General features: G+C 38.8%; 1 protein-coding gene across 1 annotated transcript; it reads right to left on the reverse strand.

The window, feature by feature from the left end:
• Nucleotides 1-375: 375 nt before the first annotated feature.
• pkp2 (plakophilin 2) lies at nucleotides 376-13,745 on the reverse strand. The gene is made up of 13 exons (XM_074625270.1): nucleotides 13,407-13,745; nucleotides 11,641-11,711; nucleotides 9,639-10,279; nucleotides 9,374-9,512; nucleotides 8,309-8,516; nucleotides 8,047-8,224; nucleotides 5,271-5,388; nucleotides 4,753-4,914; nucleotides 3,374-3,550; nucleotides 2,508-2,661; nucleotides 2,192-2,384; nucleotides 1,918-2,005; nucleotides 376-1,035 (listed from the first exon to the last, which is right to left on the reverse strand). The coding sequence occupies exons 1-13, from the start codon at nucleotides 13,642-13,644 to the stop codon at nucleotides 967-969; spliced, it is 2,436 nt and encodes an 811-aa protein (XP_074481371.1). The 5' UTR covers nucleotides 13,645-13,745; the 3' UTR covers nucleotides 376-966.
• Between the last annotated feature and the right edge of the window lie 2,199 nt (nucleotides 13,746-15,944).

Genomic DNA, 15,944 nt, shown 5'->3' on the forward strand with positions numbered 1-15,944 from the left:
AAGTTGGGTTTTTCAAAGTAAAAGCTCCAAAATGATCTTTAAACTTATACATATTGATCTTTGGCAGTTGCGCTAGTTTTTGATGAATGAGTCAACCTTTTCTCACACAGAAATCTCATCCACTGCACCTGTAGCATAGAGAGATATTTAAAGTATATTATTAGATTTTGCAAAACAGCAATTTGTCATCATATAAACGCCTGACCTTTTTTGTACTCATTTTAAAAAGGTAATAGTGATTTATTAGGGGGAAACAATTTATTACACATAATAATCAAGCAGTTTGTCTTCCTTTTTTTAAATCATAGCTGTTATATTTTGGCATTTTTTAAGTCATTTATTAATAAAGTTTCCCAGAACATAGTGAACAATAAGTTTAATTCAAAACAGTTTATTCACTAGCTCAAGTCAGACAGCAAGAAATCAGCTTGTTATTGTGCGTACAGTAGGAAATCACTCTGTTTAAAAATACATTTTATATACATTTATATAACAGTTCATTGGATTATCAGAAATAATGCGGTTGATTTGATTTTCATCCTTCACAATGTCTTTAGTGTGAATGCTTTCATTGTGGTTCTTTGTTTAATTAATGCGTCGCCTGAAGTGTTAAAATACACAAAACACACAAAACAGTATTCTCAACTGTTGAGCTGCCGCTACGGTAAAAAGCTACACAAACATAAAGAAATGCTTTACATTTCATTCATTATCTTTGCTAAAGAGACGTTTCTACATTCATGTCCGGTTTTCTGACCATGTTTGTCCACTAACAGCAGCACTAACAAAAACAAAATAAATGTACAACTTTAAAGCCATTTCATGGGACCTTTAAGAGAAATGTAGGCAGTGTTCACAATGTTTTATCTGCAGCATTGAAAAAACTACAGGTGGTCCATTACAGGAGGTGCATAAAGTGATTGTTGCCGTTATTGTCAACAGGTGAGTTAGTTTCAGATCTTCGGCTCAGTCGCGTCCAGAGTTCACAGCCTTTGTTGTCCTTGCATTAACAAAATCAGTTTTCCTGTAGCCACACTGTTGAGAAACAAAGTGTTGATTATGGACACTATATTTATGATGTATTGCAGAGAAGTTCTTGAAGCTGATATGTAATAGATTTGAATTTGTTTCACTTTAGTGCCCCCCAGTGGTGGTTTAAAAAAACACACTGTGACAACAACAACAGGCCTAAATAACAGATGACTGATTAGTTTTCTTCATGAATAACCACATTAGTGACTGCACACTGTGAACAAATAGAGTCATCCTTTAGGCTATTACTTATAAGAACCACCCTTATAATGCAACCTGCACCAGTCCAGCCTGTTCTCATTCCCAGGGCGTCAAATACCGAGGCTTTGTCATGCCCTTCGGCGTGCGATACCGACGCACAAGGCACACAACAGTCAGAGAAAGTCACGTGTTTACTGTGGCCGTAAAGTGACGCCAAGGGGTCCTGACAAGGCGTAAGTATGTGACAAGTTGGTATGAGAATGTGTTGACCAAACTCACAACGTATTGTTCAATGTATCGATATTTTTCATGTTGTTATGCTGTACAAAAATCTTATTGTCTAACTGAAGCAACTTAAAAGACGAGAAGAAGCGCATTAATTCCCTAGACCTAAAGAAAATCACTTTACCGCTACTATGTGTGCCTTGACACTTGCAAAAAACTGAAACTGTTTATTAATGCAGGCCTCATAAACAGCGCAGAGCAAAAATATGAACATCAAAGAGGCTGCAGGAACACATGCAGATAGGACGGCAACATGATGCGAGCGGCGTCTAAAAAGATGTCTCCAACTGTGCTCAGTGTGTGCAGACAACATCGGAAACCCAGATGAGTGACAAATACAGGAAATAAGAAAAGGAAAACGCATGTGTTGTACTGTAATGTGTTGCATGGATACAGTACCTTCTTGTAGGCTCCATGGAGATCGCTGTGTTTCCACATGGTGTGCAGCAGGACGCATGCTGCATGACCAGCTCTAGTTGGTCCAGAACTAGGATATTAGAAGTTGAAATTATTCTCTCCTATTTATATATATTTATACTGTATATGAAGAAACTACACATCAGAAGTTAGAGATTTAAACGTTATTACATTTTTCATAAGTCATCAAACAGGAAATTATTCCATTTCATAGAAGAGTTTTTCTGAGGAGTGGTTACGGTGAGCGCAGACTAACCCGTTGTCCTTGCTGCTGATGTTGATGATCTTCGGGAGGGCTCCCTGGTTGACGATGGCTCTGACGTGCTGCTTGTCACTCTGACTCAGGTTGGTCAGGGTTTGACACAGAGAAGCCGTTACCTCGGTCGGCAGGTCGGTGCCGGAGTCGTCGTTGGGGAGCATCCCCACCACCTCTGGCAACACCTGCTTCACTTCAGGAGGAGGAAGCAAATTAAGAAATTAAAGGCACAGTTCAGAGTCCAAATTGGAAACAAAATGGTCCGCAAACAAATCCTTTGTTGAGGGAAGTCTCTGATTTGAATGGGAACAGTTACCAATGTCAGGGTGCAGCTCCTGGTAGCGCGAGAGGTTTCTTATTAGCGATATGGCCATCCTCTTCACATTACTCTCTCCCTCCTCTAACATCTTCTTGACATGCTGAAGCCCATTTTCCCGTTGGACAATAGTGAAGGCGATGGCTTCAGTCACCTGCCAGGCCACAGAAAGTGTATCAAAAGTGTGTAATATATGTCTTAATACATGATAATAATAACTGATAAAGGTTGCTTTACGTCAATATTTTTTTGTAAACAGGAGTAAAACAGTGGAGTTTTGTTTTTTTAATTATGATCAGTTTTTCATCTACAACTCCTTTCTTCAGTTAACCATGTGAATCCCTGTACATATTGTCAAAGAAATACTCATTATGCTTTTACAATAATTTACTAAATTGTTGATTGAATTAGTAAATTAGTAAATTAGTCACAAACTACATCCACAAGTTTTAGATGCTTCCAACTCATGAATTCCTCATAATCCAGTGCTGAAATGATTTGTTATTGACAAATCAATCAACAGAAAAAGACAATTTTGTAAGCGTCTTTGAGTTGCTGAAAAGCGCTATAAAAGTTGAATTTATTATTGTTATTGTTAAAATGAATTGATCTTTTGAGATTTGCTTACTTTTCTTCATTTTAGATAATTATGTATACGTTCATATCCATAATTTTCCAAATGTCCCCACTTGTTTTTGTAATATCACTTCAACTTAGTTTCATTCATCAGTCAGAATGAAATGTAATCCACAGAGCAGGTGAATAAAATACAAATACAGTAGTAACATTTCTCAATAGCAGAGGGAATAGGTCTGTGAGTTCACCTCTAAAAATAAAACACAAAGCATAAATCTGTCCCGTCTCACCACTCCGTTCCCAGCTGTGATGTTCTGCAGCGCTCCGATGGCGGCCTCCTGGGTGTAGTGACGCACACTGCGGGCCATCAGTGACAGGTACATCCGGATAGTGATGGCGCTCCACAACCACTCTATGCCACGGGGGTTAGCCTTCTCCTGCAGCAGAGGGCACTGTCGCTCCAGATGCTGGGAAGAAGAAACAGATGATGAGCTGCAGCTGATTTTGTATCAGTGGGTTCTCTGGGTTCATATTGACAACAAGAGACAGCTATTATACAGCAGATTAACAATGACTGCTTTACATAATTTGCTTTGGTCTCATTTTGTTTTTCTTGCTCTTATACTATACTCGTACTCTGACCCACACACTAATAGCGTTGTCGTAGTACACGCACTTTTATTCCTTGGCTTTTGGCTCGGCATGAGAGTTGACTATTTTAATCCTTTTTCCTTTCCTATTGGTCTTAACGCTCTTGTTATTTTAATGTCCTGTTGGTTTTAAGTTGGTCTTAGTGTTTTGTTGTGTTGTTTTTATGTTTTTATATATAATTGTACAGCACTTTGGTCAACTTTTGTTGTTTTTAAATGTGCTTTATAAATAAATTTGGATTGGATTGGATTGGATAGTAGCTAGCAGAGCAATATCATAGTAGTAGGTTGGTGTCTGGATCAGCAAAAACATTGTTTACATTTCCAAACATACTCTGTAATGTGACACATTTCACTCAGAAATACAATAAATTACAGGACACAATCAAGTGGCATTATGGGAAGTGTAGGATCCAGTGTTTTTTGGCAATTGACTCATACTAGGGACTAAAAGTCAGGATATCTGCTGCATCAATTCTGACTGTTCTGTTTTTGTTTCTAGTGGAGTATCCCTTTACAAAAACTGGATTAGCCAGTTGGACAAAAGCTCCACACATCAACTACACTATCTGGCCAAAACTATGACAACTTCCACACACTTTGGTCTGGGACTGTTTTCATGGTGTCAGCTTAAATCCAAGTAAGGGAAGGCTGGTGATAATTCTCCGTGGGTCATTTCATATTACATGTAGTCATTTAATATGTTGTTAATATAAAACTATTGACTATATCAGCTGTAATGAAGCACTGCAACACTTAGTTCATAACAGCCGGTCTTTTTTGCTGCTGGCACAGACGCACCCGACAAAGCAGGAAATGTATCATTTTGCTTTGATGTTTCTCTCTCCCCGCTCATAATATAAGAGAAAGATAAATAAGATCGGCTTCTAAGAAGACGTTTTATGGCTGATTAAATCTGCAGCAATGCAGCAGTCTTCACAGAATATTGCTCTCAGATATATTATACCGCAAGAACATCTTTTGTATTGCCAATGTGGATTACTGTCCGGAGGGATTACCTCTGTGATCTTGGCACTGCGCTGGGCGAAGCAGCCGACAGCCTTTTGCTTGGGAGCCAAGTCTAGTCGAGATCCTCGGAGCTCTAAGGTGTACTTCTTAGGAAGCTCTGCCTCGACCTGATAAGATAGGTTGTGCAGGATGCAGGCGCAGTTCTCTGTGGACTTCAGAGCAAGATATGTAGATATATATCACATTAAATACAGTATGGCAAGTTGTTTAAATCACATAGATGCAACATGCTGAGACTCGAACGGGAGTTAAAGGTATAGGTCACTATTTATGTTTGGATTTTGGATCTTTTTAATCTAGTGAGAAGCAACATGATTTATGTGAATGACTTGACATGCACTACAAAATAGAAAAAAAGTAAAAAATACTATATATGAAGGCATCAATATATGTACATATATATAGAAATTCCTATGTTGCACTATAGATCAAATCACTGAGCAGTTTGTTGTGAAAGAGACTGTGAAGATAAATGTTTTCTCTGGATGGCGTATCGTTTTCATTTCACCTTGTCATCTGTTTTATAGTCGGCTACGGCTCCCCGGATGTAGTAGACCAGAGAGTCAATAAAATTCTCACACTCCCTCATTGCTTTCCTGCCATCTGGACCGGCGGAGCTCAGATTTCTGGAAACAAAAACAGTCAAAACAATCAAGGTAATGTGACATTTGTGTGTGTGTGTTTCAATCACATACGCAGTTTCCATTCCCACTGAAACCATGTTAGAAGAGTCAGCAGTGTTAATAGCAAAGAATTCCCACATTATAGTGAAACAAATAAACCCATGAAGTCCCCTTCTGTTAGCTGCATAATTGTAAAAAGTCAATGGATGCACTGTTTTGTGGATGTCAGGCCTCTCCAAAACCAACAATCATGACAAATAACAAAACCATTTTGATGTAATCCAACTTCCCCGAGGAGAATAAATACAATTAACATTCTGACTCCACACAACAGGTTTCTTTGTGCGGTGCTGAAATCTAAATCGGAGAGGAACTCATCATTTTCCTCCTCCGCAGGGACCTCACAAGGTTTGAGAACATGATTAGGAGAACTTGATAACATTGGGCCAGCGAGGGCTGAGTGATTTCAGTTCAGCAGAGCGGAGAGAAGAGAGAGCTCCATGAATAATTCAGTCGTTCACTCATTTGACCCGGCTGCTATAGTTGCCAGGGGAGCGGTGTGTCTGATATCTCCTGCTTGGTAAACAGAGAGATGATCTTAACAACTAAGCCGACAATATCATGCATAATCTTAGACCATAAATTGTGTGGTTTAACACAATGCCATGATAGTAGAGATATTGTATAAAAATAGGATTGGTGATTACTTCTATCTATTTTGGGTGACTAGGCTTCATGAAGCAGTGTCAGTTTTCATTTAGGCTTTATTTGATGCTGTAGTTAGTATAAAGTGTCCGGACGTCCCTGTTTGTCCGGGATTGTCCCGGTTTCAAGCGGAGTGTCCCGAGTCCCAAAAAATATCCGTAAAAAACACTAAAATGTCCCTGTTTTTAATAGTTACTACCAAATTGTCCTGGTTTTCACCAGAATTTAAATAATAGTTATAATATTACACTTGTTCAGCACTTACATAGATGTTTATCATGTTCCGTCCCACTCATTACTACCTAACCCAATATAAAAACATAATCAATGCATCCATCACGCGTCTCAATTCGATATTGATTTGTCTGTATGTGTGTCAATTAATCAATGTGTCGTTGTCAAGGCTGTTGCTATGATACTTGCGTCGCTTTCCTCGCAAACGGTTAGCTGTCATGCTGAAGAGAAAGTCGATCTTTGCTAAAGAGCTGCAGAATGCTCAATCCTTCCTTTATAATGTACAAGACAATGAAAATGCTGCGTTCTGCACACACTACAAGAGTGCATTTTCTGTCGTGCACAGTGGAAATGCCGATATAAAACATCATATTAAGATGGCCAGATACAGTATAGCAATAGCTGAAAGAGAATGTGTCACAGTCGACCATTTAGCCAGCAGCCTATTGCTTGTGCACAATGACAAATACCTTGTGTTTAGTTTGAAAAGGTATCTGACAATCAATAATTATATTACGCCAATGCAATCCTTGTGTTTTGTGTCAACTAGTATTATTATACAGTTTTAAAATAAACCATGTTTTGGTAGATTTTTGGGAGACAAAACATAATTTTTCGTCTGTTGAGGCGTTATATATGGTGTTGAATGGTGTGCTCAGTAGGTTTGCTAAGCATTGAAATAACTGTCACCCATTCTGATGAAAACGCCTCTGGTATGCAGAAACATACCTGTATACATGTGCGCATGCATGAACATGCGGTACCGGACTGGGGGTTTGAAAATATGCTCACCCTTAGTTAGCAGCCACTGAACTGATCATTTGTGGCTCATGAGGAACAAATTGCCAATATCACAAGCAACTAACAGGTATGATGAGCACAAAGGTTACATCTGCGGTGGCGACGGATGGATTAAATTAGTTGGCATTTATGACCGCCTTTAATATATCAGAAGACCGTAGATAGTTGTTTTTAGCAGGTTAACATTTATGATTTTGAATGAAATATCTTGACTATTGCCAATTACAATTAGTCCAATACTTTGGTTTATATGACCAAATACTGCAAAACTAATGACATTCCCATCAGTCTCAGCAGTACTTTGTGTTTATGCTACTTGATATGTTATACTAAACTGGATATTTCTTTAACTCATCTTCAAGTAGCGTCCCTGTTGTTTGTTTTCTTCTTTAAAGTATCTTTATGGGGTTTTTGCCAACAAGATTCGCCATAAATCAGGCAGAGTAATAGCTCTTTCCACAGAAAACGCAGTCAGTATTTCCTGCTTCTTATTACAGCAGGATTCAGATGAAAGATGATAACAGTTTACACCATGTTGAGAAACTGTTTATTCATAACTCAGCTTGGCAGAGACTGTATATTACTGTAGCTCTGCCATCTGTTAACTCTTGCCCTTTGAGATATCATAAAATGAATGCCTTATGCTGCACAGTGACCAAAACACGGGCTCTACTGTGCTTCATTTCCACTGCTGATGGACTGTAAACTTTTAACTTTCTTCATACATGCCATTCTGGTTCAAGAAAGTATGATCATTTATTTAATGTCTCGCATTGTAGAAACTCTCAAATTCTGTATTTAGTTTGGTAGGAGCTGTAGGCTATATGTGACACCAGTAGAGGTGTCCGTTTACTTTTATCTATTAATCTACTACAAAAGCTCGCTGGGTATCTGGTGTCGCAGCTAACAAAAGGAGCCTACCGGAGGCAGCCGGTGGCATTGTGGAAAGCCTCGTCGTCAGCGAGGAGCTCGTCTTTTGGGTTCTCGCCTTCAGAAAGGCCAGAACTGGGTACCAGGACTGACTTGGTGAGGACCGATAAGGCCTCTTTGGAGAGACGCTCCTTCAAAAGGTCATGAGAGGAGAGGTTCCACAAAAGACCTACGAAGTGAGATGGAAATAAACTTTATTATAGGCAAAGACATTTATCTCAACATTTTTAGCCAAAGGTCTAAAAAAACTGACCAGTAAGATGTCGTCTGGTCTCCACATCGCGGCTGCTCTTCAGCGTATGCAAAACGGTGGCCAGGCCATCATTTTCCTTCACCTCCATCTTGTTTTCGCTGCTCTGGTAAACAACATTACGTAGAGCCCCGGCGGCGACGCGTTGCACCTCCTCGTCGTCATTGCTCAGGAGCTGCAGGAGCTTTCCAATCCCACGGAGATAGTACACCTTAAAAAACAAGAGCGGATTACTGATTGACAAGATTCGGGATCTACGTAAGCAGTGAGAAGTGTTATACGATAATCATTTACCACAGCCATGTCACATATCAAAGACAGAGATATCGCTTCCAAAGCCGTAGCCAAATTAGATCATCTATTTTATTGTTCCAGCTAAACCCTCTCCAACTGAATCTACAACCCCATTCAACGTGTCTCAGAGAGGTCTTTGCCAAATCTAATGTTATGAGGTCGGACTGGGAAGGAGAAAGGCTTAAAACTGTATATTTTAAAGTCAGTTTTGGAACCAAAGTTTATTTAGTTTAAAACCCATCTGGATATACTATAAACAGTAGGATTTTATAATAATTCAACGTGGCTTATGTCTGTTGAAATGGAGCAGTAACGCCTACAATGAACAGTATCTGCAATATGCTGCAATAAGCTTCACCTTATTAAAGGCTTTATCATGACATTGTGGTCCAGAACTTAATCCTTCAGATCTTGTCTCATCATCTTGTCTTTTTTGGGGTCATGGATGTACGAGCTTCCTTTTCAGCTGATGCACAAAGATTCCCATGTTATACTAACAAAGCCATTTTGATTTTAAGGTTATATCCCTTTGATTACCTCTCTCATAATTGCTGCAAACTATAATTTGGTATATTTAAAATGTACAAACAGAAGCACGGGGGCTAAAAAAATGCAAATACTACCCCAAAGAAACACACTTTAAACCGTGAACAAATCTGAAAAAACCCAGTTTGAGTATTTCTATATCTCTCATGTGGTAAGCAAAGTTGTGTTTTACATATTGTTATCATCACTATAAAATGATTCCATGCAATGCATGTGATTAAAACATACCATCTTTTTAGCATCGGCGCTCTTGAAACATTGATTCTGTATGTGGCTGGCTGCACTTATCAGCGTGTCCTCGTTATCCTGGGTCAGCAGGTTCACGGCCCTCTCTAACGTCATCTCTGGAGGCTTGTTCTCCAACTTCCTGTGTGAGAGGACAGCCATGAATTAAAAAAATAAAAAATGCTCCATCGTCAAATGTCTCAAAAATAGGGTTCATGGCCTGAATAAAACACATCGAGACTAGAATATATGAATGAAATGATCTTACGGCATCATGAGTTTCTGTGCATATATCTGCTGAATGGGGGATTCTACATCCATCTGCCTCGTCATGTCCACCTCCATGCTGGTGACCGAGGGCGGGTATGAATTCAGTCTGCGGAGCCCCTGACCCGCCCTCCTGACCTGAGCCAACCAGGCCAACCCCTCCTCGGGCTGGACAGCACCGAGCATCATATCACCATTTTGTCCCTGCGCCGTTTGTCTCTCCTGTTTGACAAAACTTTGGTTATGATTCCAGCGAGAGCCATATTCACCACTTTGCCGAAACGATGCATTTGCAAGCCCAAGCTGTTGTGGTGGTGGTGGTGCTGCTGTCAGTCTGACTGACCTCCGGCGGAGGGTCCCGTGTGCAGTTGTGGAAGTGAGCGGCCGCGTCACTCGGGGTGCCTCTGAGAAGGCGTAGCGGTGAAATGTATCAAAACCAAGTGAGTAGTCCAGCAGAGGGCCCACCCTGTGTGACTGACTCGGTCCTGGGTGGGTGTACGTCCCATAACGGGAGGCGCTGTAATTGAAGCGTTGACTGCGAGGAAACTCTGGGCTCGGCGGTGGAGACACTTCCACCCTCCTGGATGGTCTCCGCAGATGGTGGCTTGATAGAGAGCGGTTGGTGAAGCTCAATCCATTTACCTGTGATAAGAAAAACACAATCCACTCTTCAATACAGCACATTGTGACCTCTTTATTCTGCTGGTACTCTCACTTTAAAGTCCTCTGGGAGGATTTTACATTTACACGGCATAATAGTCCAAAATGCACAGTATTGCCCTCTAGTTAACTGTACAAAACGTCATATATATGATGTATTAAAGTCTACTGTGACTGCGCTGCATCACAAAAACTGTGCATTTTATCAATAATATTATAATGTTTTTTTTGCATTTACACAATGGAAAACTTTTAGGATATATATATTTTTTTATTTAATCTTTATTTAATCAGGCAGTCTCATTGAGATTATGATCTCTTTTCAAGAGAACAGGAACACAATCAACAAAACAGAAACAAAACAACTACACAATAAAAAACTGATACAAGAATCATAAAAAAACATCAGATAAGAAAGCTTTTAAAATCTCCAAGGAGAATGCAAGACTCTAGTTTGAATGCAGTTTGCATTTCATTTAAAAACGTGCATAGTATCTAAAACCAGTTCTGCCAACATATACAATAAACACATCTTGCCACATCTATATGGGGCCCCGAAACTGACAAAATGTAGTAAAAGGTTATCGGACGAGTCAAAAAATATAACAATACATCAAAAAATAAAATTGTTAAATAATTAAAATAGGGTGTAAAAAGAAATGTAAAGCTTTATACGTTTCCTTTAACCTCCAATCAGTAGGTAAAAAAAGAAAAATTGTGTTCTTTTTTTTCCTTTACTGCTAATCAGTTGATAAATACATCAACTGATTAATGGTTAAGGAAAATTAAATACCCTTTTATTTCACCATTAATCAGCTGGCAAAACAAATAAAAACTTAATTTATTGTATTCTGTCAGTTCCCGGGCTCCATACATCTTGAGCTAACACTGTTAAAAAGTCACAAATTATCTATAATGTCAAGCTAAATGTGAGAACACGGTGATTCATTTGACCGGCCTGGTGGCTTGAAGCAGCAGCAGACTATTTGATTATATTCAAATTGAGGCGTACAATATGTCCATGCAGTTCTTTTATAATGAACAGGTACAGAATTCAAAGAGAGGACGACTTCAATATGGAAAGTATTGAACTGACAGCAGTTTTAGAGTATTTCAAAAGCAATCAGAACTGTTTTATCAGGGGAAAAGGACAATACGATCATTTTTTACCTTTTAGTGACACCTAAAGAAGAAGATAGATGCCACTAAATTGCTTGTGTGTGTGTGTGTGTGTGTGTGTGTGTGTGTGTGTGTGTGTGTGTGTGTGTGTGTGTGTGTGTGTGTGAGTGTGTGTGTGTTTGTGTATGCATGACTAAAGAGAGTGAGGTAAAAGAGTATCTTACCTTCATGTTTGGTAAATGTCCATCCGAAGCATCAAAGCTCTTTGCAGTGTTTTTCTGTAAATGGACACTACCTGAAACAAGTTAAGGGGGTTTTGTTAGAGTGTACTGTTTCACACTGTAATTACCTAAACGCATGGCAACACTAACATTTCCTCAGATCAGGGGGAATAACTCTCACCCTGCCTGAGCTACCAAAGTACAGTACACAAAGCACACAGTGCTGTGGGCGTTTGTAAACTGATGCGAACCAAATGACATCATTTGCATTAAGAGGGATCGACAAGAGGAAGGCATAGGGAGACCTAGGGAAGCAGAGAAGTGAGATAAAACAGATACTTTAAATGTATATTATTGATGCTTATCATTCATTGACATAATATCTAGTATTTACAATGTGAAGCATATTACCTCCCCAAAGGCCTAACAAAACACATTATTTCCAGACTCTATCTACCCAGCGTGTATTGTTGTTACAGGATGCCACATAACAAAAGAACCACAAGAACTAATTCAAATTAGTGTAACACAAATATGTTGTTATGAAACAATTAGTTGATTAGAGGATTAGTCAATCGACAGGAAATTAATCGACACCTCATCATTTCCTGGTTCCTGCTGCTCAAATGTGAGGATTTTATTTTTATTTTTTTACTTTTGATTGGACTAAACAAGACATCTTTCACTATTTTCTGTCTTTTTTATAACCAAACGATTAATCCAGAAAGTACGATTTTGCCCTCAACAGAATAATCTCAGACTCGTTGGCCGTAACATGATATATCCTCTTGTGTAAATACATAGAACATGCCTGTTAATAATATGCAGTGACAAGACTGAAATCAATGCTGTCCGGAAAATATAATTTGTTTTTAGGTTGTACTGGATTTCAAAGCTGACCCACATCTTTATTTAGGCTACCAATACATCATAAATACAGACGTGGAAAGCAGGCCAGTGGGTGACATGTATTAAATTCAAGCTCTGTCAGCTGTCACGTCCATCTTCCTTTAGGCGGATGAATGAAACTGCAGAAAAACCTGTTGGACAAGCAGAGACTACTATGTGGCATGCATTCCAGTGATGAAAAAATGCCTGCATTTAGTTTGAATGATAGTAGACAGAGGGCATATGCTGTCAACCGGATAGAGAAGGCCACATAGGGGTTTGGTAGTAATTAGCAGTAGGAATTAAGACCCCTTGAGAGAGTCACTACATCATTAACAGGACAGGAAATAAGAAAAATATTGTTGTGTAGTTTCACCTCTTCAGGCCTTCAATTCAAATTAAACAATCTGAGAGGTTTATAGGAGAACTGCTCAACTATACTATATTCAGATTTAACAGTTTTCTTAATCTCCTTGTATCATACTTTGCACTACTAACTTTTTTACTGCCTTTTTACTGACATGTTTTGCACTATGGAACTGTGATGCTGGAAACTTGAATTTCCCTCGAGATCAATAAAGTTACTATCTATCTATCTATCTATTAAACTATTGTTTAATAATATGGCTTGATTGTGTAATGAGACATAATTCAAGATAATTATGCTTTGTTGTCTATATGAATAGTGGGAGGTAGACATGTACCACACCATCTTTTGTTATTATCCTACAGGCAACAGGCTGATGATCCTTTCAGGTGTACAAGATGTATGAAACAGGAGTGTCCTGGTGCACATCTTTCTTGTTCATACCTGTGTTAAAATACCTGTGTAATTATAATAATCATGATAATAAGAAGAAAACTTCAAACTTGAGCATTACCATTTGATGACACAGTCCTTCTTGCCTTCCGTGCCAGTGTGAGCTGAACCTGCTGCTGAACTCGCAGACTCCTCTCGGTTGAACTCACCCTCGTCTCGGCAGGTAGAGCCAGACTGGTGTCATCCAGCACGAAGCAGTCCTGAGCAGGTAAAGCTGATTTAAAGAACAAACCGTCCTCCATGGTGGTGGACGAAGAGTCTAGTAATCCAGTCGCTTCATTGATGTGTAGCTGTTTCATCTGGGTTACTGTTCAGTGCTGCTTTGTTGTCCCTCTGATCATGAAAGGTGGGTCTACCTGCTGACGCTGAGGACGCTGAGCGGGGCGGAGCTACAGGTGACGCACCTGTCAGGTGTCAGGTGACGCTGCTGGCTGCTGGTATCGGTTAAAGCAGGGGTCAGCAACCTTTACTATCTAAAGAGACATTTTGGGCAGAAGATAAATAAATAAATCTGTCTGGAGCCACAAAAACATTTGACCATTGTGATGAAGGGAACACAGTTTATAGTCTAAGTATATAGTATATAAGTCTAATGCAGTGAGGGCCAAAATGCAAATGTACTACGGAGTATTAGGGCCACATTGAGGGAAAAACATCTGAGATTTACGGAATAAAGTAATAATTACGAGAAAAAAGTCGTAATATTACGAGAATAAAATCGTAATATTACGAGAATAAAGTCATAATTTTACGAGAAAAAAAGATAATAATAAAATTACTACTTCATAATATTACAGTTATTCATTTCCATGTTTATAAATCCAGAGGGAGCCACTGGAGAGGAGCTAAAGAGACGCATGTGGCTCCGGAGCCGCAGGTTGCAGACCCCTGGTTTAACGTCACTGAAGTACATTGTACTCAAGTACTGCACTTAATTTTGACGTAATTGTGATTTACTTTAATATTTTCTGCTACTTAACTGCATTTCAGAAGGAAATATTGTCTTTTTAAACACTTTTACATATATTTAACAGCTGAAATGAAAGATTATTTCACAGTTAGCTATAGGTACAATACAGTTTAAAATACCGTTATAAATTAATAATAAAGTACTTTTTTAAGTACATTTTGAGGATACAACTTTAGTACTTAAAAGGTTCTGGAAGCAGGACTTGTTACACTGAGTAATACTACAACTGTGTTACAGACTGTTACTTGTATTAAATATTACATTTTTAATTATTTTTAATTTAAATATTGTATTAAACTGTGGTATTCCTACTAATTTAACTTAAGTACAATATCAGAATACTTCTTCCACATCTAATTACAATGCTTTATTATAAACACCTAATTTGTCTGAGGCACACAAAGTTGACCTTTAACTCCTTTTGTGTATCAATATTTATTAAAAATTTTGCAAAGCAATGACTTTGGTGATCATTTAGGGGCAATATGGGTAGGTACTTCAAATGTTTTGTAAAAGCAACCACCTCATTTTGTAATGTAACACCTGGTAATGGTGATAAGATCAGATAAGATAAGATGAACCTTTATTAATCCCCGGGGGGAAATTCAGGTGTCAAAGCAGCAAAGCGCAGATACAGAGGTACAGGTGTACAAAAAGATTATAAAACAATAATTAGAAATACAGAATATACATAGTGAATGAAATTAGTGAATGAAAATAGTGAATATACATAGTGAATGGACATAGTGAATGGACATAGTGAATGGACATAGTGAATGAACATAGTGAATGGACATAGTGAATTGACATAGCGTGTACCGTCCGTCAATAAAAAAATTTAGTGTGCAATAAATAGATATAATATGTGCAGTCTATAAAATGGTATATGGGATGTAGTGTAAAGTAAGTTTAAAGTTTAAAGTGCATCAGTGGTTAGGAGAGGTGGTTGCAGATAGATGCAGATAGTCCAGATGTGTTTACTTTAGGAGTCAGTAGTTGCCTACATGATTAATTTTCCACACTGGACCACAGCACCGCCCTCTTTGGCTTGGGAGACAAGAGACAGTTCCCACCAGGTGTGTCTTCCCAGGGAAAGGAGCCAGTCTGTCTTTACACAAGTTGTGAAATGTTATTAGACCAACTTTTACTGCCAGACATTTATGATAGAGTCTATTCTTATTTGGCTAAAGGCCTCCACATTTGCACTTTGTGCTGTTGACACTTCAGCTGCTTGGCCTGTTTTTCATTTAGATGAGAACAAAGACTAACTTCTTTTCTATTATATTCTATTGTTAAGATGTTACTTCCAAACAAAGGCAGGAAGGTTCATGGTCAGTGTGTGTGTGTGTTGTACTTGTGGATAAAATTTAGTGAAATTATAGGAGGGACTCTCAAAATGTAGTTTTCCAGCTCTTGTCATCTGATACCGTGCAAACTCTCCAACACATAAATGTCAGCCAATAAACGTGTAACATCACAGATGCTAATCCCTGCTGAGAATGGGGAGTGTGGGTGGGAAGTGGCACACATCTTCACCCCGGGGCCCTGAAGCAGGTTAATCTAGTCATGACTCCAAAGCGATTGAAACACTAAACCTTTACATGTTTTGTTTGGCTCATCAGCTGCTCA

This window comes from Sebastes fasciatus, chromosome 23 (genome assembly GCF_043250625.1).
Source record: "Sebastes fasciatus isolate fSebFas1 chromosome 23, fSebFas1.pri, whole genome shotgun sequence".
In the NCBI taxonomy this organism is placed as follows: Eukaryota; Metazoa; Chordata; class Actinopteri; order Perciformes; family Sebastidae; genus Sebastes; species Sebastes fasciatus.